Here is a 23,471-nt window from a genome sequence, read left to right on the forward strand (position 1 = left end):
AAAGGATGTTAGGAATTAAAAGTTCAAAGTATAGTAATGACTTAGAAACTTTCTACTTCGTAGCTGCACACAAGCACTAAGTACAGTGATGTTTTTATCATCAGGTTCACAAAGATGAAAAAGAGGAGCAGCACTCAACTGCTGAGGGCGTAGCAAATAGTGCTCTTGGGGTGCCGGTCACCTCATCTCAGGGGGAGCTGTTGGGCACCCCAAAAGAAGCCCTCCAATTATGCACACCCTCTAATTTTAAGAAATGTTGTCTGGAAGAAATACATACGTAAGTGTGTGAAAGATGTCGTGAAAAAAATAATAGCACTATTGAGTGAGAAAGCAGAAACTGTCTTGATGTCCAAAAATAAGTAATTTATTAAATATTGATAAATTCATATACCAGATTGTGAGAGAACACTGTTAAGACTGTATTACATTGTAAAAACAAAGTACAGAACAATGTGCACACATTGTAACGGCAAATGCAGTATCCGACTCACTACCTAACGTGGTGAATGTATTCCCCTCCAAATGGATTTTGGAGTAACCCTTTGGCCTGAGGGAAGGTGGCTACTATTTCTCTCTCACACAGATAAAAGAAACGGAACTGTTAGGCAATCAAAAGGCAGTTCAGAAATATAAAGCAACATAAAGAACTAACACAAGTTTGCTTACTTTCTTAGCATTCATGAATACACTTAACAGTATCTAGGCTGTAAGTAAAATCTTCATGCTTACCTTAAAAGTCAAGATAATGCTGATGAACAGAAGAATAATAAGGACCAAACAGGTAGGATTCACGGACATGATATCATCTCTGTAGGGAAAATTCGGAGGCTGCAAATAAAAAGTGCCTCGTTAATAAATTTCATTAATCATTCCAGATTAGACCCCTTAGGCATTAACCAGATATGCTTATTAAAAAGCAATTAGTTAAAGCAGACAGTTATTATTTAAGACCACTACACACTTCCTAGCCCACTTCTAATGAAACAGTGACAGTGTGTAGAGAAAGGCCAGTGTGCTCGTAATTCCACAGTAACTCGTGAAAAGTCAAGTCAGAGAAGATTCGCGAGGCTTGGAAATGTAACTGTGCCCTCCTTACTGCACAGAAAGTCAGAAGTCAGTAGTTCTCCATCCGCCTGTGACACTGAGATTCGCCGCAAATGGCGGACCACACTAAGGGGCTTGCACAGGGCAAGGAGGGAAAACCTATTAAAACAGTCTTATTCATACAGAGCATTTTTTTGCTGATGTTTTGTCTCAAGGAGCAGAATCTTTTACACTAATAGGTATTTATAGCATTAAAAAAAAAAAGAAGAAGAAGAAAATGATGATGATCAAGTCCTACCATCTGGCCATACTGATTAACTATCAGGTCAAAGGAAACCTTTTTCAGGAGGCTCCGAACCAGCTCCTGTGGTTGGGAGTGGCCGGACAGTCCGCTGGAAGCCCTCCATGTCCCCGGCCGGGAGCGTGATACAGGGACAGCACCCCCAGCTGCCACATCCCCCTAACCTCTTCCTCATCATCAAATCCACGGCTTTGGACTCCACATTAGCAGTATTTTGAGATGTAACAAAGAGGTTCCAAATGTTAAAGGAGAATGGAAAGAAACTTCTCCTCCCCACGGTCAACATCACCTAATGGTTTTCAATCTCCACTTACTTTGGGCCAAAACCCCAAGAGATAAAAAAATCTGAGTCATTCTTTGTGATCAGCTCATGGGACTGGTCCTTCCCCTTACAGACTGGAAGGGTTTGCGTACTGCTAATCTTACAGGTAAGAATAAAACAACTTGGTGTCAATTCCTAAGATCAACACAAATCATACTGTTTCTGTGTCTAATTTTTTAAAAAAGGGATTAAAGTGGAAGTATGTGGCTCCTTCCACAAAGACCTCCACACTCCTTCCCCTCAGAAAAGTGAACAGTTTCTACAGCAAGAGCTGTAAAACAGAGGCACAATTTATTTTAACTGCATTTTACAAGAACATGCATGAGGAGAACAGGCGTTCATGTGAAGGGGTGATCTCCCCCAACCTCAGGTAAGCGTCCCTTCAGACAGCAACCTGTCAGTGGGCCTCGCTGTCCACACAGCTTTACCTTCGTCCTTAGGCAACCTCATCATCCGTGGGCCTCACGCCTTCAGCTCAAACTGATTTTTGAGTAGAACACACTGAAGACATTCACTTGGATGATTTGGTTTGTAATTACAAATGAAAGATGGTGATTTTATTTCATTTTTGTACTCATATTGTGCTATCAGCATCACCAACATCATCATTTTACCACCGGTGGCTCTAAAGCAATGAGCATGAAGTGACTGAGCAGGGTATGGCAGAAAGTCAAGGTAGCCATCTGAGAGTTCTCCAGGCTCGCCTGCATGTTCCATGCTTTCTGCTTCTTCTAAGTCTCCGCAAAACACAAAGGGAGCAAACAACACACGCTTCAAGGGGTCACAGGGCCACCACAGGGCTTTTCTTGGTGTCTCATAACTCGGCACCGCCCTTTCCTGGCCCCTCACGTGACAGGCTATGGGGAGGTCATGTCTCCTCCACATGTCCAAGGTTGACTGGAGGAGCCCGGCACTGGGTCATCATTACAGAATAAAAACACAAGTGCTTAAAGACTGAGGTCATTCTCCTACTGCCCGTCACATAGAAACCCTCTCAGGCAGAAACGCTCCAGCTCTACCATAAGAGAGAATACAGAGTAGCACACGGGACATACACAGTATTTTTTTTCCTCGACACTACAGGATACCAAAACACAGATCTGTTTTCTAAAGCAAAGGGAAGCTGTTGCTAATAGCTTAAGAATGACAATCGCAACAGCAGTGGCGAAAGAACACTTTTAAGGAGCAAAGAACATTAGAGGCTTTCCAGTTGGCTCTTCTAGGTCTGCTGACTACTGGATACGCATCCTGGGCATGCCAGCCGCGAGATCACAAACTCCGGCTGCCGCCATTCCTCCCTGCCCTCCCTTTTCCACTGACCTTCTGGCCTCCGCTGTCATGTCAAACCCCCAGCCTTGAACCTCCCGTCCCAGAAAAACCCTGCTCCGTCCCCCATGCTCACAAACAATGCAAACTTCTAAAGGGTCAACATTCTCTCCCTTTGAAACATGCTAAGATTTTGAAGAAATTAAATTTTAAGGCACAGTCACAATCGTAACAAAGGTGAGAGATACAGAGGCATAGAGGATTACATTCTCCCCCAGCTTCTGAATACCCAGTTACCCACGTTTGCTCAGATGGTCACAAAGAACATTTAACAAAAACGAGGCCTAAAGAGATGCTTGAGCAGGAAAGGGTTCTATGGCCAAATAAGTTTGGGAACCAGTGTCCAGTACAGTTCCACTTTCTCCGTACAAGAGCAGAGGCAAAAAAACAATCCTCTGCTGATAACTGAGCAAACTACATTTTACAAAGTAAGAATTAGTAACTAGTTTATTATTTGCATAGGTACATCTAATACAGTCATCGCAGCCCGCCCCCTTATCAACCTCAAGAAGTTATGTTGTTCCAAAAAGCATTCTAAGAAACCAGAAACCTAAAAGATAACACTCAAAAATCTCTAATCGGTAACTCAGATGCAAGTGGAAAAACCCAAAAATTCGTGTGTGTGTGTGTACACAACCAGATCCTGAAGGGAACAGCGATGGGGATGGCCACATACCAGCTGTCGTATGTATTCCTGAATGGAGTTTGGATAAACAAGCACAGTGACGGCAACCAAGGTGTTGAGGGCGAAATCAAAGATCTGGTAACAGAAGAACGGGATGATCCAGGCAGCACGTTGCTAAATATGAGAGAAAAGATGTTGTTGTTGCGTTCAGTATCATAAAATGTTATTTTTTCCCAACTCAGACAAATCGTTTCTTCCTCTGAAGGGAAGAGGAAGACAAGACATTCGATACGCCAGGTCCTGAGGACAACTGGTCAACCACACCAACGAGATTAACCAACAGGCCTCCATGAACACTTCTGGTTTTCCACAGCACTGGTTTTCCACAGAATAATAATATGAGACTGAAACTTCAAAGGCTCTTAGAGGAAACTGAGAATCACTTTTTCCTTCTCACAAGTAGCTGCCCAGGCTACAAGGGTAAGGGACCAAGGAGAAGGCCCAGCCCCCTACTTCAAAGCCACTTACCTTGTACGCTCCGTAAGTGGCCATGGCACATATCAGGATCATGAGAAGAGAAATTGCAATTGCAATGCACATGTCTGCCAAAGGGTTAGGAAAGAAAGAAGAAAATCAGTAGGAGATCCACTATTTTCACAATTTGTCTTTCCTCAAAGGCATTTTGTTTATAAAACAATTGTAAGCGAGAATTTAATTATTAAGTCAAACACCCAGAGCTCTTTTGGAATTTGAAAAAGTTAAGGCATTCTCCCTAGATCACATTAAGTGTCTACAGGTAACATGCTGACTTGCATGTAAGTTTATTTTGGAAATGGGAAAGAGGGGGCGCCTGGGTGGCTCAGTGGGTTAAAGCCTCTGACTTGGGCTCGGGTCATGATCTTAGGGTCCTGGGATCAAGTCCCACATCGGGCTCTCTGCTCAGGGGGGAGCCTGCTTCCCCCTCTTTCTCTCCTGCCTCACTGCCTACTTGTGATCTGTCAAATAAATAAATAAAATCTTAAAAAAAAAAAAAAAAAGAAAGAAAAGAAAATGGGAAAGAGATATTGGTTACATATGTTTAAAAAAAAAAGGTTTGGAATTCTGGTTCACTGAATGAGATATATAATAAATCAGGTAGCTTTGAAACATGAGTATCTCACTTGTATTTTATAAACTCGTGTGTCTTGTGCCCTTATTAAAATCCTCCACTGGGGGCACTAGGGTAGCTCCGTCCCTTAAGTGTCTGCCTTCAGCTCAGGTCATGATCTCAGAGTCCTGGGATTGAGTCCCATGTTGGGTTCCTTGATCAGCAGGGAGTCTGCTTCTCCCTCTCCCGGCCTCCCACTTATTCTGTTTCTCTCTCAAATAAATAATAAATATATATATATGTATTTTTTTTAATTAAAAGATTTTATTTATTTGACAGAGAGAGAGACAGTGAGAGAGGGAACACAAGCAGGGGGAATGGGAGAGGGAGAAGCAGGTTTCCCGCTGAGCAGGGAGCCTGATGCGGGGCTTGATCCCATGACGCTGGCATCAGGACCTAAGCTGAAGGAAGATGCTTAATGCCTGAGCCACCCAGGCGCCCCTCAAATAAATAATATATTTTAAAAATAAATAAATAAAGCCCTCCACTGGCTTCCCATCTCATTTAAAATGAAATATCAATTTCTTATCACAGCATTTATGTCTGTATTTCTTCTAGAGCATGTCTACCTCTCCAATCTCGTCTATTACTTTCCCACTTCCTACAATCCAGCCACACCACTTGGTTCCTTAAGTACAAAGAGGAGAACATCCCATCATGGGGCCTTATATCTGCAGTTCCCGCTGATTAGAGGCAACATCACTCACATTTTCACGGGAGTAGCTCTGCCTTTTTATTTTGTCTAAGATTCTATTTGCTTGAGGGGCACCTGGGTGGCTCAGTGGGTTAAGGCCTCTGCCTTCGGCTCGGGTCATGATCCCAGGGTCCTGGGATCCAGCCCCGCATCGGGCTCTCTGCTCAGCGGGGAGCCTGCTTCCTCCTCTCTCTCTGCCTGCCTCTCTGCCTACTTGTGATCTCTGTTAAATAAATAAATAAAAATCTTTTTTAAAAAAAGAATCTATTTACTTGAGGGGGAGAGAGAGAGTACGCACACAAGTTGGGGGGGGGGGGTGGAACCTGAGGGGAGCTCAATCCCAGGACCCTGAGATCATGACTGGAACCCAGGCACCCAACCCTAGCTCTGCCTTTTTAATCATTCAGGCCATAGCTCAGAAATCAACATCTCCAATAGCTTTTCCCTGAGTATTATAGGTAAGGCAGCCCTCACACTTCCTCCTGAGTTGGTATCGTATTTTCTTTCTTAACATTTTATTTATTTATTTGACAGAGAGAGAGAGATCACAAGTAGGCAGAGGCAGACAGAGAGAGGGAGGGAAGCAGGCTCCCCACCTATCAGAGAGCCCAATGCGGGGCTCAATCCCAAGACCCTGAGATCATGACCTCAGCCCAAGGCAGAGGCTTAACCCACTGAGCCACCCAGGCGTCCCAATGTTGTATTCTCTTTATAGCACTTATCTCTACTATCTAACATATATAAGTTATACATAACGTCTGTTGTGTCTTGTCTGTCTCCCCATGCAAGAACCCTTCTGGGGGAAAGAACTCTCTGTGTCTTGTTTACTCCTACAACCCAACACACAGAAGGGGATAGATGCCCACCCCAGTGGCCACTAGCCACAGGGAGGCACTGAGCACTTGCAGCGGGCTCAATCTCAATTAAGATGTGCTGTAAAATTAAAATGTACTCAGAATTCCAGGTCCTGATTTAAAAAAAAAAAAAAAGTGAAGTATCTTATTAGTAATTTTTGTATGATTACATGCTAAAATATTTTAGATATACTGAGCTAACTAAGGTAAATTTATTGAAGTTTATTTCACCTGTGTTTTTAAATGCGGCTCCTAGGAAATTTTAAATTCCATTATGTATTTGCACTCTATTTCTATTGAACAGTCCGATCTGGAACAATGCCTGTTATCACAGCAGAGACAAACCGAACATTTATTCAAGAGGTCATGTTACCGTTATCTTTAGGGATTCAGATGACGACACATGACTGGGGTACCCGGGTAGGGTGCTCACAAAATCCCACGCTGTAAAGATCCGTACAGTGCTGACAGTGCCAAGGCCCTTCACAGACACCTCATTTAGTACTCCTGACTCTGAGACAGACCTGTTCCCACCGAGCGCACTGCACAACCAGGATCGGAGCTTATGTGACTTGCTGAGACAGTACTTGCATCAAAAGGCCGAACCTGACTAATCCTCGCTTGGTGGATTTCAGATCTCTGCCTCTTTGTGCTAAGACTCTGCAGATTCCACTTCAGCTCTGAATGCTGACCAATGACCTAACCTGGCCTGTCACTTCCTATAGGTATTTCTCCAAAGGAAAACATTCCACTTCTAGAACCTTCCTCTCTGTATCCTCAGCTTTAGAGATGAGAGGACATTTTAAGTAGGAGGTCTACATAAAATGCAGATCAAAAAAGACCATTCGCCATCTTAAGAAAAAAAAACAACTCGAAGGCTCCTGAGATTAATCTACAGATTTAGTGCAATAAATTCATAATGATGCTGGTCACTTTAATTAAAGGAACGAAAGTCTCATTCTCAAATAAGAAAAAAAAAAAAAAAATCACTCAGAGGGTGATTAGCCCTAGCTAGTGCTTAAAAGATCATGGTTTCTGCGGTGTCTGGGCGGCTCAGTGGGTTGAGCCTCTGCCTTCGGCTCAGGTCATGATCCCAGGGTCCTGGGATGGAGCCCCACGGCAGGCTCCCTTTTCTGCGGACAGTCTAATTCTCCCTCTTTCCGCCCCTCTCCCCTTCTCGTGTTCTCTCTCACTTCCACTTTCTCTCTAAGGAAATAAATAAAATCTCTTAAAAAAAAAAAAAAAAAGAAAATCATGATTTCTTTCAGAATACATACATATTTTGTCGTTAATAATTTCTAGGCTACATTAACTTAGCTTTTTCCCTCTAGTGAGGTAAAAGATACCTACAAGGAAAGTTAATATATGCCTCACAGCATCCTCGCAGATTAGTGGGGGAATAAACCTGAATGCATTTTCCATGCAAAATGAAGCTCAAGAGGCTGACCTAACCCCTTACAGGCAAAGGTCAAGCCTCTCTGTAGGGAGCCACATATGTAAATACACACGGATGCATTCTAGTGCCTTTGTTTGCATGTGAAGCAATGAAGCAGTGAGGGTTATCAGGTTCCTCGCACCTACAGAAAGCTATGACCAGAGTGGGATGTCCATCATCTGCTTTGTTTCCCCACTTCATAGATATGCTTTCTTTCCTCACTGAACTGGGCTGTTGTGTTATTTCATTTAATCCCTATAAGAAACCTAAGAGATAGTAAGTACTAATATTATCCCCATTTTAGATAAGAAAAAGATGGCTCAGAGAAGGCAAGTAATTTACCCAAGGCTGCCCAGCTAGTAAGTGGGATATTCTTCCCAAGCAGTCTAACCCCCCAGTCAACTCCCTCAGGCAGTATGGGGCCCAGCTGGGAAGGAGGTAGATCACAGTGACACAGGTCAAAGTGCAGGGAAAGCCACACAGCAGCCCTCCAAGGAGCTGGACATCAGTATGTACTTGCTATGTGCAAAACCGATCTGAATTTATAGTGACCTTTGAAACCTGCATTCAGGCAAAAGTTTATTATTTTCTTGCCAACTGAGACAGTTTCCAAATTCTGTATAAGCATATTTTATAATGAGAAAAACATTAATTTAGGGGGGCCTGGGTGGCTCAGTGGGTTAAAGCCTATGCCTTCCGCTCAGGTCATGATCTCAGGGTCCTGGGATCAAACACTGAATCAAGCTCTCTGCTCAGCAGGGAGCCTGCTTCCCCGCACTCTCTCTGCCTGACTTTCTGACTACTTGTGATCTCTCTTTGTCAAATAAATAAATAAAATCTTTTTTAAAATTTTAATTTAATTTAAAAAAATAAAGAAAAACATTAATTTAACAGAAGCCAGCCCATTTAGAGGATATTTGCTACTTCATGGATCTTAAACGAGATAGATAGGTAGACAAACTCAAAGCTGTATTCAAAAATTTTAAATATTAGTGTCACCACAAAAATTGATATAACCTGCATATCCTACTCTGAAGTAAAAAGAAACTCCAGAACTAAATCTCACATAATCATAAACAATGTTTAAATGTACATTTTTCTGAAGGAAGAGAAATTTATTTTTTTGAAGATATTTATTTATTTGACACAGAGAAAGCATAAGCAGTGGGAGCTGTAGAAGAGGGGGGAGAAGCACCCCCAGGGCTCAATCTCTAAGATCATGACCTGAGCTGAAGGCAAACACTTAACCAACTGAGCCACCCAGGTGCCCCGTCAAAGAAGAGAAATTTAAAAGGCTCAAGTAAAAGTAGTAATTGGTATCCTATTACCCAGCACAATGACACACTACTTACAATTATGAAAATGTTAATTTGAGATGAGAAAATTTTCAATATTCTGTTCGTACAAATTATTATACCAACCACAATGACCAGACTGAATATATGACAAGCATGTGAAATCCCTTAGGTAGAATCAAAGTGTAAACTGAATAAAACCACAGAGCGGGCTAAGATAAAGCAGGTTCACGTGCCTTCTCTCCTAGCAAATGAGAGCACAGGCTGATTCCTCTGAAATAATGCATAGGGCACCATGCTGAACATGAATTACTCTGAGGGATTAGAATTCCTTTAATTTTATTTGTCTTATTTATTTAAGCAGGTTCCACACCCAGCGTGGAGCCCAACACAGGACTTGAACTCCCGACCCTAAGATCGAGACAAGAGCTGAGATCAAAAGCTGGGCGCTTAACTGACTGAGCCACCCAAGAGCCCCTAAAATTCATTCCTTTTATTTTTAATTCATTCCTTTTAATTACGTCATGTAAATGAGGTTATTATTCTAATATTCGTAATAAAAATTACGATCAGTAATAGTACTGTTCAGTGACAGGGACAACCTTTATTCTTGGCACAAGGAGCTCCCAGTAGCAATCTAGTCAGAGCACACTGTCCTCATGTTGTTCCCTAAATTAAATTCCTGCTTTAATAATGCAGTTCTAATTTGAAAAGGATCCCAAGAAAACCTACACCACAGGCTACAGAAGGCTAATTAGACCATGTTTTCTGATACTTAGTCAATCATTGAAACAGAATAGGCATGTAAAGGAGTTCTCTGAAATGCCTTTCTCTTTCTAAGTCACTGTATTGTCAATTATTGGTGAGACTGAGTATTTTTTCCCAAGTAATTACCCAGATCTCCCATTTCTTTCTTCTGCTCCTTTCCCCTCACTTTTTCCTATTTGAGCTGCGTTTCTATTTCTTGTAACTGAAAGTGTTCTCCTAATGCCATTTGCTATGGTTCCTGAGTATATTAAGAACAATCCCTTTTTGTCTATCATCAATGTTGCCAAGTCATTTTCCCCATTTCTTTCTTTCAACATTACTATGCTGACCTCTGATACAAAAAAAGGTGTATGTAGGCCTTGTTGGTATGTGTGTTTTCATATGATTCAAATAAACTCTTGCATTGTTGTCTCTTGGCCTTAATGTCATGGGAATACCATGGTATTTATGTTTAAATACCCTTATTTCTAATTCCACTTTCCCTTATATCTCTTCAATTTGGTTCTTCTTCCATAGAACTTGGGAGCTAGCTAGATAACTACTTGATTCATGTTCCCATCTTACTTCCGTAGTCATAAGTTATTGTTTCATCTCAAGTTTCTCTCATTTTTGGCCACATTCCTGGCACCGCAGTTTATGAAAACCAACACTATCTGGGTCTATTCTCACTGTTAGGTTTAGAGAACTATTTTGAGATGGATCTGCAGCAACACTATGAGCTACCCACGCAAAATACGAAGCTCTGAATGCCCACGGGGGCAAAGAGAAAACACAGGTTCAGCAAGTCCATACTATATAGGGTCCCACATTCTAAGACTGAAAAGCTTGGGGAGGAGAACGCAATTAGGCACTAGTTTTATTCCATTAAAATTACACTTTTTGTTATGTGTGTGGCAACTATTTACAACTTTTTATTGAAGCAGATTCAGACGGAAGAGTTTTTTGGTAACCTGGCTAATTTACAACTTAATTTTTACTTTAATTAAATTAAATTTAATTTAATTTTAACTTTAATTTTTTTAAGGGTTTTTTATTTGACAGACAGATCACAAGTAGGCAGAGAGATGGAGGAGGGGGGCGGAGAAAGCAGGCTCCCTGCTGAGCAGAGAGCCTGATGTGGGGCTTGATCCCAGGACCCTGAGGATCACGACCTGATCATGACCTGAGCCAAAGGCAGAGGCTTAACCCACTGAGCTACCTAGGCGCCTACAACTTTATTCTTAAATTCAGCATTTATTTTCTGAACACTCAACAGGTATGTAATATGAAATAAACACCATTAAGGATATAATCTAGAGAACCTCTAGATTCCTCTCTTCTGATGCTCAGCATCTACTGGGGAGGGAGGAAGAATTCAAGAGGAGGTAACTGACGAAGAGCTAAGGGAGGTCAGAGGGCACAGTATTATTTTCAGAAAAAGGGGAATAAAGAATTTATTGGAGGACGTGATTATTTGGAGAGGGTTGTTTTCTTCCTCATTTTTTTTTTTTGAGATTTAATTCAGAGGCCATAAAAATTACTTTTTAAACCATGTATATAGTTCAGTGAGTTTTTGGTATCATCACAAAGCTGCACAGTTCATTACCACTAATTCCAGAATATTTTCACTCTCCCCAAAAAATCCCCCACACCCTCAGCAGTCACTCCCCATTCCCCCTTCCTCCTCTAAGATAAGGAAATTAGCTCTTGCCAGCTATATGCTTATACTGAGATATATACTGACATAATTAAGTCTCTATTGAAAAATAGAACCAGGGCACCTGGCTGACTCAGTCAGTGGAGCAAGGGACTCTTGATCTCGGGGATGTAAGACCGAGCCCCACACTGGCTAGTTTACTTAAAAATGAAATCTTAAAAAAAAAGAATGAGAAAGAAAAACTAATAAACATCATTTACATTTTTTTGGTGTGATTATGCTCACCAGAGAACCAAGATACATATGTGTCTAGACCACATGGTGAAGAAAGCAAAAGATTTTTAAAATTTTAAAGACATTTAATGAAAAAATATGAATCATCTATGGATTTAATGGAATCCCTATTAAACTACAAAATTTTTCACAGACCTAGGAAAAAAAAAACCCTAAAATTTATATGGAACCACAAAAGAGCCCAAATAGCCAAAGCAATCTTGAAAAAGAAAAACAAAGCTGGAGGCATCACCATTCCAGTCTTCAAATTATACTACATCATATAGTACTGGCACAACCACAGACCCATAGATCAATAGAACAGAATAGAAAACCCAGAAATAAACCCACAATTATATGGTCAATTAATTTTCAACAAAGCAGAAAATAATATCTAATGGAAAAAAGACAGTCTCTTCAACAAATGGTGTTGGGAACACTGGACAGCTACATGCAAAAGAATGAAACTGAACCAGTTTCTTACACCATACGCAAAGATAAACTCAAAATGGATCAGGAGCTAAATGTGAGACCTGAAACCATTAAAATCCTTGAGGAGAACACCAGCAGTAATTTCTCTGTCATCGGCTGTAGCAATGCTTTTCTAGATACATCTGAGGCAAGGGAAGCAAAAGATAAACTACTGGCCCTATGTCAAAATAAAAAGTTTCTGCACAGTGCAACAATAAAAAACTAAAAACGGGAGAAGGTATCTGCAAATCACATATTCAATAAAGAATTAGTATCTAAAAAAAGGAACTTATCAAACTAAACATCCAAAAAACAAATAATCCAATTAAAATATGGGCAACAACATGAACAGACATTTCCCCAAAGACATCGAGATGGCCAACAGACACATGAAAAGATGCTCAATGTCACTCATCATCAGGGAAATGCAATCAAAACCAGAGTGAGATACCTCCTCACACCAGTCAGAATAGCTAAAATCAACAACATGTGGACCAACAAGTGTTGGTGAGGAAACCCTCATGCACTGCCGGTGGGGATGCAAACTGGTGCAGCCACTGAGGAAACCTGTATGGAGGTTCTTCAAAGTTAAAAACAGAACTCCCTGAGATCCAGTAATGGCACTACTGGTTGTTTACCTCAAGAGCACAAAAAAAAGAAATCAAAGGGATATATGCACCCCTATGATTACCTACATTACCTACAATAGCCAAATTGTGGAAGCAGCCAAGTGTCTGTCAACTGATGAACAGATAAAGACAATTTGGCATATATACAATGGAGTGGAGTATTACTCAACGAGAAAGAGTAATATCTTGCCTGTTTACAACAACATGGATGGAGCCAGAAGTATAATGTTAAGTGAAATAAGTCAGTTACCGAAAGAAAAATACCATATGACTTCATCCACATGTGTAAGTTAAGAAACAAAACAAATGAGCATAGGAAGAGAGAGAGAGACACAAACCCAGAAACAGAGTCCCTGAACTGTAGTAAACAAACTGATGGTTACGAGAAGAGGATGAGGGAATGGCTTAAACAGGTGCCGGGGATTAGGGAAGACACTTGTAAAGAGCACGGGGTATTGTATGGAGGTGCTGAAACACTGTATTGTACCCCTGACACTATTATAACACTATGTGTTAAATACTGGAATTAAAATTTTAAAAAACTAATAAAAAAATAAAAACATGTACAATCCATACATATGGGAAAAGTTTTAGAAACATTACTCATGGGACACTGAAGAAGATCTGTATTAACTAGTAAGTTTTAAGTTGTAACCAGACATTTTATTTACTAACTTATTTTTAGACAGCATGTAAGCCTGAGCAGGAGTGGGGCAAAGGGAGAGAGAGAATCTTAAGCAGGCTCCACATCCAGTGTGGAGCCCAATTCAAGACTCCATCTCACAACCCTGAGATCATGACCTGAGTCAGATACTAATCAACTGAGCCACCCAGGTGCCCCTGTAATCAGATTTTTTTTTTTGAGATTTTATTTATTTGACAGAGAGAGAGACACAGTGAAAGAGGGCACACAAGCAGGGGGGGTCGGAGAGGGAGAAGCAGGCTCTCCGCTGAGCAGGGAGCTTGATGCAGGGCTTGAGCCTAAGACCCTGGGATCATGACCTGAGCCAAAGGCAGACGCTTAACAACTGAGCCACTCAGGCGCCCCTGTAATCAGATATTTTAAAAGTGTTACGTATCTCTGTAAATTCACTAAAACTCATTGACTTGTACATTTTAAATGGGTTAAGTTTAGGGTATATAAATTATTACCTCAAAAATGCCATTTTTTTTTCTTTAAGGATTTTACTCATTTGACAAGAAAGCAAGACAGCGAGAGAAAGAACACAAGCAGGGAGAGCGGTAGAGGGAGAAGCAGGCTCCCTGCCAACCTGGGAACCCGATGTGGGGTTCCTGGGATCATAAGCATCTGCCTTCGGCTCACAGCCATCCAGGCACCCCTCAAAAATGCCGTTTTTTTAAAAAAACGTGTAACCAGACAAAATACCACATGTAAGGTGTTACTTCTCCCTAGTTAATCAGTAAGTTTAACATCTGTAATTAACAAATATGCAACAGAACTGCCCAAGAACTGGACAAGTTGATGCTAAAGCATAGGAGAAAAAACAAAGAATAGTTGGAAGATTTCTGAAAAAGGAGGACAGATCAGGCTCACTGTACGCTATAGCATGTCTGCAGTGGGGAACTGGCACTGAGCATTCACTCCCACCTTCTAGTGGGTCTGCCTATTCTGCAGAGGCTAGAAACCTACCATCTGCATTTTCCAGACTTCCTTGCAGCACGGTGCTGGAAGCAGAAAGGACCCCCCAGATAGATGGAGACACGTAACGACAACACTCTCCTCCGAATACCCGGGGCCCTGCCCATGGCCCATTCCGTCTAGTCTGAGCAATAACCTGCTGACTCAGCTCACTGATAACCCTTCTCCTTGGTATTGGATCATCCTGGTATCTGATCAAATTCCTCAACTTGCCACTCTGGTTTGCCTTCAGCAAGAATCCTATTGAGCTGTCTAGCAACAAACTCTCCAGCCTTGCTGTTTCTACTCAGTCAATTTCTATCCACCCCCCCCCCCCCGCTGCCCCATGGCTATCATCCTTGCTGGAGGTGGAGTTGAGCTTGACCTTCTTCCCCTACTGTACAACCCCTCTTGACTAAAGTTGTCCTTACCATCTTTAACAAGTGTCTGAGTACCTTTCTCATCAACACAACTGAAAAAGAGAGTCTCAGGAGGCAGACTATGTGAATCCAGCCTATGATTCAGCATGAAAATAAACAGTAGATCAATCAGTGATACAAATATATGTATATATCTATGAAGAAAGGCAAAGAGATGGTCAACAGTTCAGTAAATGGCTACCTCTGAGATCAGAGGAAAGCATATGCATCAGAAAGGGACCCACTGGACTCTTTCGAAAGTAAGGTAAAAATTCAACTTCTTAAAATGAGTGGTGGGTACACAAGTTATTTGGTATTCTGTAAATACTGCTTTATACTCGGAAACCTGTGTGGCTCAGTCAGTTAAGCATCTGTCTTTGGCTCAAGTCATGATCGCGGGGTCTGGGGATCCAGCCCCTGAGCCCACATCAGGGTTCTCTGCTCAGTGGGGAGTCTGCTTCTCCCTCTCCCTCTAACCCTCCCCCCTACTGGCACTCACTCTCTCAAATGAATTGAAAAAATATATATATACTGTTTCATACCTAGTCACTATTTAAGAGATAATTCTATAAAAAATAAAAACTCCAAATTATTACTAATGAAAACAGCAAGGTAGATATTCATTGTACACCAAACTTTTCTGAAAGGTTTGAATTTTTCCAAAACAAAGATGTGAAGAAAAAACAAGATCCTCACACTAAACCCATGCTACATGGTAGATCACATCCTGATTTCAAACACATTGGAACTCAAACACCAATAACAAAATTCATCATCAAAGAAGCTGCAGGGGGGAAAGAACACAGAAGGAAAAGCACAGGATGCTTGAGCGCATACTTCTGGTTCCTGCGCACTCCCTGTCCAACCTGGAACCTCAAACCAATCAAAGGAATCTGCAGGGGGAGCCCCTGGGGCAGCTCAGTTTGTTAAGCACTCAACTCATCTTGCTTTCAGCTCAGGTCATGATCTCAGGGCTGTGCGATCAAGCCAGCACGGGCACTGGCTCTGGCTCCGCCAAGTTCAGCCAGGAAATCTGCTTTAGGATTCTTTTCTCTCCCTCTGCCCCTCCCCTGCCAGCTCGCACTCTCGCTCTCTCCCTCTCTCTTTCCAATAAACCTTTTTTTAAAAAGAGGAACGGACTCTAATTTTATATATTTTTTAAAGATTTTACTTATTTATTGGACAGAGAGAGTGTGTGCATGAGTAGGGGGGAGCTGCAGGCAGAGGCAGAGGGAGAGGCAGGCTCTCCACTGAGCAGAGAGCCCCCCATGTGGCATTTGATCCCAGGACCCGGAGATCATGACATGAGCAGAAGGAAGACACTTAACTGACTGAACCACCCAGGCGCCCTGGCTTAACGTATGTAACTTTAAAAAAGACACTTAGCAAAGTTTTAGGGTGGGAGGGGGTTGTGAGATTTTATTGAGACAGAGACAGAGAGAAGGAATACAAGCAGGGTGAGTGGGAGAGGGAGAAGCAGGCTTCCTGACAACCTGGGAGTCCAATGCAGGGCTCAATCCCAGGACACTGAGATCATGAACTGAGCCAAAGCTGAACCACCCAGATACCCCATTAGCAAAGTTCCTTGCTCCTGTAGGTGAAGTGGGAAAATGCGCACCACGCCGAACAGTCGGATTACGTGAACACCCAGGTAAGTGAGTGAATGATTGTTCTCAGATGTCTTCATTGGCCTTTCACCATCCAGTTCTCTGGCCCAGAAAAGCAGACCTGCATGGGCTATCAGCAGCCTCTGGTGCCCTCTGGCCTGACTGGATTCCAGTCAGCAGTCCAGACAGGAGAGCAGAGGCAAGGAGAGGGTGCCTTGGGCTGGCTGTGGCCCTAGACCAGAGGCCACTTGTCCTAAATAAGAGGTTAACCCTGTAAGAGTCTCTCATTCCCAGATCCAGTAACCACAGCCTCCCACCACTCCTTCAGGTCTAGGACAGTCTCTGTGGCTTTGATTATCCACGTCACTTCATTATCCCTAGTGGTCTTCGTACATCTACATCTTAGTTTAAAAAAAAAAATCTCCCTTGACAATGTTCATTGGATTATCTTTATTTAAAAAAAAAAAAAAGCAAGATGTGGTCAATGTATAGAATATGCAACCTTTTGAGCCACGTGATTTAAAAGGTAAATACACAGATGGGAGGGTGGAGGGTGGAGGGTGGATGATGAAAGTAAAGGGCCAGGAAGGTTCCTACGGCTCTACTTCCCCAGCTGCTGCAACATGGGTATGTCTACTTCCTCAAGACTGCGGGGATCCTTATGCACAGTGGACAAGCTGTGCAGACTGACTGTCAGGCTATGGGGGTATGTGAACAGACAGCAGGCAGGCAGCCTGGGATCCTCTCCAAATGACAGAGCAAGGAAAGCTCTACTCTGTGATGTCAAGAGCCATATGGAGTGGCACCTGGGTGGTTCAGTGGGTTAAAGCCTCTGCCTTTGGCTCAGGTCATGATCCCAGGGTCCTGGGATCGAGCCCCACATCGGGCTCCCTGCTCAGTGGGGAGCCTGCTTTTCCCTATCTCTCTGCTTGCCCCTCTGCCTACTTGTGATCTCTGCCAAATAAATAAAATCTTTAAAAATTTTTTTTAAAAAGAGCCATATGGAAAGCCCTAGCCAATCATTCTCCCCCCCCCTCAATTTCTTAGCTTTTCATTAATTAATGAAAGAGAGAGAAAGAGGCATGCACGTGTTGCAGGGGATATAGACAGCGGGAGGAGGAGACAGAGAATCCCAAGCGGACTGAACACCCAGTGGGGAGCCCAACTCTGGGGTCAATCTCACAACCTTGAGATCATGACCTGAACCAAAACCAAGAGTCAGATGCTTGGGGCGTCCAGGTGACTCAGATCTTGGGGTCCTGGGATCAAGTCCCATGTTGGGCTCTCTGTTCAGTGGGAGCCTGTTTTCCCCTCTCCTCTGCCTGATTCTCTGCCTACTTGTGATCTCTATCAAATAAATAAATAAAGATCTTAAAAATTAAAAAAATGAAAAAAAAAAAAACAGGAAATTAACACTTTTATAGTACTCTTAATTAAACTACAAAAATCGTGTGAACTTATCATGTCTCCCTTTTATTATCCTTTTTCTGTTGCAGAATCCAAGCCAGGATCTCGTACTACATTTAGTTTTGTCTCTTTAGTTTCCTCCAACCTATGACAATTCCTCATTCTTTCTTAGTGTAGTCAACTTGGGGGGGGGGGCATAAAAATATTTATTTATAAATTATAAATATATATTATCACTAATATTTTTACATCATATAACATATATAAAAATACAAATGTTAAAGAGCCAAATTTTTTTTTTTAAAAGAAGAAATCCTACTTTCTTTCTTTATCCCAGAGGATTCTCCCATATGCCTCGTTTTGATGTAAACAATAAATCTTACTCTACCAGATCATTTTAGGAAAATACCATATGGGAAAAAGTGAGAACACATTCCCGCTCTGTCCTGGATAAAATCTGCAGATCGCCACCACCACTCCAAAAAAGATAGCAACTTAAAATTGCTATTTAAAGCAATTGCTTGTACCCATTTCAAGAATTATTTAATTCTATCCATGTGTGAGTTAAATATAGAAAGGCTTGTCAAACATAATGAACTCTGACCTAAAAAATTTGTTTTAAGAAGGAGATGGGGCACCTAGGTGGCTTAGTGGATTAGGCATCTGACTCTTGATCTCAGCTCAGGTCTTGACTTCAAGGTTCTGAGTTCAAGCTCCACATTAAAGTTAGGGGGCAGTGCATGGCACCTGGGTGGCTCAGTCAGTCAAGCATTAGCCTTTGGCTTCAGGCCATGATCCCAGGGAGTCTCAGGAAGAAGTCTGCTGCTCCTTCCCCCTTTTCCCTTGCTCCTGCTCTCTCTTGCACACATGCACATGTTCTATCTCTCTCAAATAAATATTGTTCTGTTTAAAAAAGGAGATCCAGGGGCGCCTGGGTGGCTCAGTCATTGAGCTTCTGTCTGTCTTTGGCTCAAGTCATGCAGGATCCCAGGGTCCAGGGATCGAGCCCCGAGTCGGGCTTCCTGCTCCATGGAAAGCCTGCTTCTTCTCCCTCTCTCACCCCACTGCTGGTGTTCCCTCTCTCGCTGTTGTCTCTGTCAAATAAATAAAATCTTTAAAAAAAAAGAAAGAAAGAAAGAAAGAAAAGGAAAGGAAAGGAAAGAAAAGAAAAAGAAATAAAATAAAATGTCCTGTTTAAAAAAAGGGGGGGGCGATCTAACCATATGAAAAGGAATATAAGCAAAGAAGTTAAAAAAAGACTCAAGTTGCTATCCACTCTTCTGTACCTTTTTATAACATGTGACTTAAATGACTGATAGAGTCCTAACAGTAATTACAAACTCTTCATTCATTTCTTTTAAATATATGACATATGAGAGAAACATCCAATGCACTGGAATTAATATCCAGGACATTAGAGAACAACTACTATTTTAAACTCTTAAGTACTAGCAAGTCATTTAAGCCAGCTAAATTAAGCCTATACTGTCAGAGACTCATTACCCAGCTTAATCTCTTGCAATTAGATCAAGGCATATAGTGTTACTATATGATTCAGAGAACACTATAGCTGTATCATTTAAAACTTCTTTTTCTAACCTCAATTACTTTAGAAATGGAAACCCGCTACTGGAAACAGCTAAAGATCGTTTGTTTTTAAATGTCAACCAAACATTATGTCTACAGCTTACATCGTCTTTTAGCTCAGGGGAAGGAAGGCAGAGATATTAATTTAGTATTAATGGACTCATTATCCTTTTTGGAAGAATCCATGGGTTATTCAAAATCATGAGAAGGAGCGATGTTATAGCAGAAGTCCCGTCTCAGTCTGACAAGGTCCCACACCCCAGGAGAATGTAATGTCCTGACGATTTAGTACAGATCACAAAGCTAGGGTGGTAGAAGGTGACAAAAGGCTATCTCCTGGGTGCGCCTGGGTGGCTCAGCAGGCTTGGTTTTGGCTCAGGTCATGATCTCAGGGCCATGAGACTGAGCCCCATGTCGAGCTCCATGCTCAGCGCAGAGTCTGCTTGTTCCTTTCCCTCTGCGCTCCTCCCTCCCCCAATTCATGCTCTCCCTTTTCCCTCTTTATAAAAACTAAAATAAAGAAATCTTCAATGAAACAAAAAGAAAAGAGGAGAGAAAAGAAGAGAAGAGAAGAGAAGAGAAGAGAAGAGAAGAGAAGGGAAAAAAATAGAGAAGAGAAAAGAAAAGCATCTCCTGGTTTTCTGTTTATTTCATTACCAGTTTGCTCTCAGGCTCCTGTTCTGGCCTCTACCGATGGGACTCCTCCAGGGCTCAATCTGGTACCCCTTTCCTTTTCCCCTTCACTATGTCCTTAACATAAATCCCATTTCTAGGCTGATGTCCTCAATTTACAGCCCAGACGTCTGGGTTCTGCTTACAGAGTCACATACCCAACCACCTTTTTAATCTCTCCGCAGCTCGTGTTTTAGCTGCAACATACCTAAGTAAGAATGGTTAGTAAAAGAGCAAAATATACTGGCATTTACTATGGGCCAGAACCCATTCTGTGTTTTGTTTTGTTTTTTTTTCATGTATTAACTGATTTAACATGTGACTTAAATGACTGATAGAGTCCTAACTGTAAGTACAAACTCTTCATTCATTTCTTTTAAATATATGACATATGAGAGAAACATCCAATGCACTGGGATTGTCACCACGACAATCCCACGAGGCAGATACTATGATCACCCTATCTCTCAGTGGGGGAATGGAAGGCACACAAAGGTAACTGACTAGCCCCATGTTAACACATTTAATATATGACAGTCAGGATTTAAACTAAGGTCTTCTGCTTCAGAGCACAGATTCCTAACCACCTCTCTGAGTTACTCAAAGCAAAGCCAAGTTCCCTCCCCTAGATAAGCACTCATCTCCCGAACCCAGACTCTCTTCCCCCTAGTGATCAGTCTTTTATTCAAGCTTGAAAGCAAGGATCATCTGATTCCTCCCTCTCTTCCTCACCCACACTAACAAGGTCTATCAATCCTACCTCCAAAACCCACCCTCTCTTCCCCATCCTCAGTGCAGCCTGGATCACAGGGAAACACCCCGGAACTAGTCTCCAGGCCTCTATACTCATGCACCAGTCCCTAAATGCATCCTCCTCTCAGCAAATGAAAGGGATCTGCATAAAACACACATCAATGCATAACCGCTGAATTACTAAAAGCCACTGAACAGTGATGTTCTCACCCTGGGAACAGAATCCACAAGCCTCCGTCTTCTGAATGTTCCCAGTCTATCCCAAACCTGCATCTCGAGTTACTGTCTCCCCAACCTTACTCATTTTGCCCCAACATTTTTCTTAAAATGCATTTACAGTTCTCCAAAGCCAATGACAATTACATTCGCATGATCTTTTGTTTGGGATTATGCATAACACTGCCCCTTTCAGGCAGTGTGGACACAGCATGACTGTAATTACAAAATGTTCAGGTGTCAATGACCTTAAAGCTGGAGGAGACCAGCCTCCTCCTGGTCTATCACACATCCACATTCCTGTGTATGTTTCTACTTATTGGAAAAAGGCCCAAGTCCACCAAATAATGAGCAACAGAGCTTCTGGAACAGAGAATGATCATCTCCTAGAAAAAAGGTAAATACAGAAACATAAGAGAAGAAGACACAATGAGATAGATATGATCCTTATGACCCTGCTTCCTGCCATTTACTCCCCATCCTCTTAAAAAGGCCAAAAGGTGGGGGCACCTGAGTGGCTCGGTCATTAAGCACCTGCCTTCAGCTCAGGTCATGATCCCAGGGTCCTGGGACCAAGCATCATGTTGGGCTCCCTGCTCCAGGCGAAGCCTGTTTCTCCTTCTCTCAATTCCCCTGCTTGTGTTCCCTCTCTCGCTGTGTAGATGACAAATAAATAAAATCTTATTTAAAAAAAAAAAAAAAAAAAGGCTATGGGGCACCTGGGTGGCTCAGTGGGTTGAAGCTTGTGCCTTCAGCCCAGGTCATGATCCCGGGGTCCTGGGATCTAGCCCCGCATTGGACTCTCTATGCAGCAGGGAGCCTGCTTCCTCCTCTCCTCTGCCTGCCTCTCTGCCTACTTGTGATCTCTATCAAATATATAAATAAAATTTTTAAAAAATTAAAAAATTTTTTTAAAAGAAGGCTAAAAAGGCCCAGGGTAAAAAACAACAAAGCAATAATTTAAAAAATTAACTTTCTTTAAACAAAGAAAGTTAATGTAAGGTGGGGGGGGGGGAAGGAGGGGTCAGGGGAGGGTGGTTGGGGTTATGGACATTGGGGAGGGTATGTGCTATGGTGAGTGCTGGGAAGTGTGTAAACCTGGCGATTCACAGACCTGTACTCCTGGGGTTAAAAATACATTTTATGTTTATAAAAAATTTTTAAAAATTTAATTTAAAAAAAAAGGGAAAGAAGAGACATCTACTTAGACTCCTGCACTTAGAACAGCAGCAGAGCTCAAGCAGCACGAAAGTATCTGTTGATCTGATTTGTAACGACGGAAAGAAAGGGAAGTATCAGTTCAAATGGGCCCACAAATCAATATTTGTAAATTAACAGGAAGACCTGGCGGCAGGATTCCCCGCCCTTGAAAAATACCCAAAGAAGAGCGACGACAGCTGCTATCTGATGTACTTACTGGCATCATCCATGAACTCAAAGTCGCCTCCCAGCTCAGAACTTGAGAAGTGGTACTGGTCCGGGTCCGCCAGGGCGCTCAGCAGAACCAGCAGCACCACAGCGTTGATGACCTGCAGGGAGAGAAATAAGCAGCCCAGGAAATGGTCCCTATCATAAGAACTTAAACTGACCACATGGAACTTAACATCAGCAGAGGGTCCTCCCACCCAACCCTGCAACACCCACCCCCACCAGCACCCTCAGGGTGCACGAGGACATCCAGGCAGCCAGGGAAGGGCAGGCTTGGTTGTGGCCAGCAGGCAGATTTCCGCTCCTGCCGCCTGGGGGTGGAAACCCTAGAGTAGGTGAGCAGCCCATCCGGACACACACAGCAGTCCTGACGCCCAACAAGGTGGGAAACACACACAGACTCCAGTTAGCCAAGTGCGCTCTGATAAGCAACCACAAGTCTTTCCAGGTGATCCAACATTTCCACAGCGTCAGACAGTGTGAGTTTTGAGACCAGCTAGGACACAAGAGTCAGAGAATGGTACAAAACCACGGCAGCAGAGCCAGGATCCAACCCCCCCACTGCAGCACAGGTGAGCCCCTTTGCACCCCAGGCCCAAGGCTCTGCCTTCCGGATACCACAGAATACACACGTCCCTCAGGTACTTCAAACTTAGATAGTCTGAACGGAAATCACCTTCCCTCACCGTCTCCCAACTCTGCTCCTCTTTTTATGTTCTCTATCTTTAAAAAAAAAAAAAAAAATACCATCACCATTAATAATTAAAAGTGCAACACACTTGGGCACTACGCTAAGTGCTGTACTTGGAGTCTCTCTCTTAAGCCATCCAAAGACCTAGTGAACCCGACACTAAATTATCCCCATGTTATAGACGAGAAAACTGAGTCTTGGGGGGTAAAGATAATTACCAAAGATCAGACCA

General features: G+C 42.4%; 1 protein-coding gene across 1 annotated transcript in view; it reads right to left on the bottom strand.

The window, feature by feature from the left end:
* The window catches only part of LAPTM4B (lysosomal protein transmembrane 4 beta), a 74,967-nt gene that overhangs the window by 23,079 nt on the left and 28,417 nt on the right, over window positions 1–23,471 (bottom strand). Inside the window, exons 2-5 of the mRNA XM_059165961.1 lie at window positions 22,538–22,649; window positions 4,147–4,220; window positions 3,670–3,792; window positions 730–828 (exon numbers count right to left, since the gene is read on the bottom strand). Of these exons, the coding sequence (XP_059021944.1) occupies window positions 730–828; window positions 3,670–3,792; window positions 4,147–4,220; window positions 22,538–22,649 (408 nt within the window). The remainder of the gene's footprint in view (window positions 1–729; window positions 829–3,669; window positions 3,793–4,146; window positions 4,221–22,537; window positions 22,650–23,471) is intronic.

Source organism: Mustela lutreola, chromosome 3, assembly GCF_030435805.1.
Source record: "Mustela lutreola isolate mMusLut2 chromosome 3, mMusLut2.pri, whole genome shotgun sequence".
NCBI lineage: Eukaryota > Metazoa > Chordata > Mammalia > Carnivora > Mustelidae > Mustela > Mustela lutreola.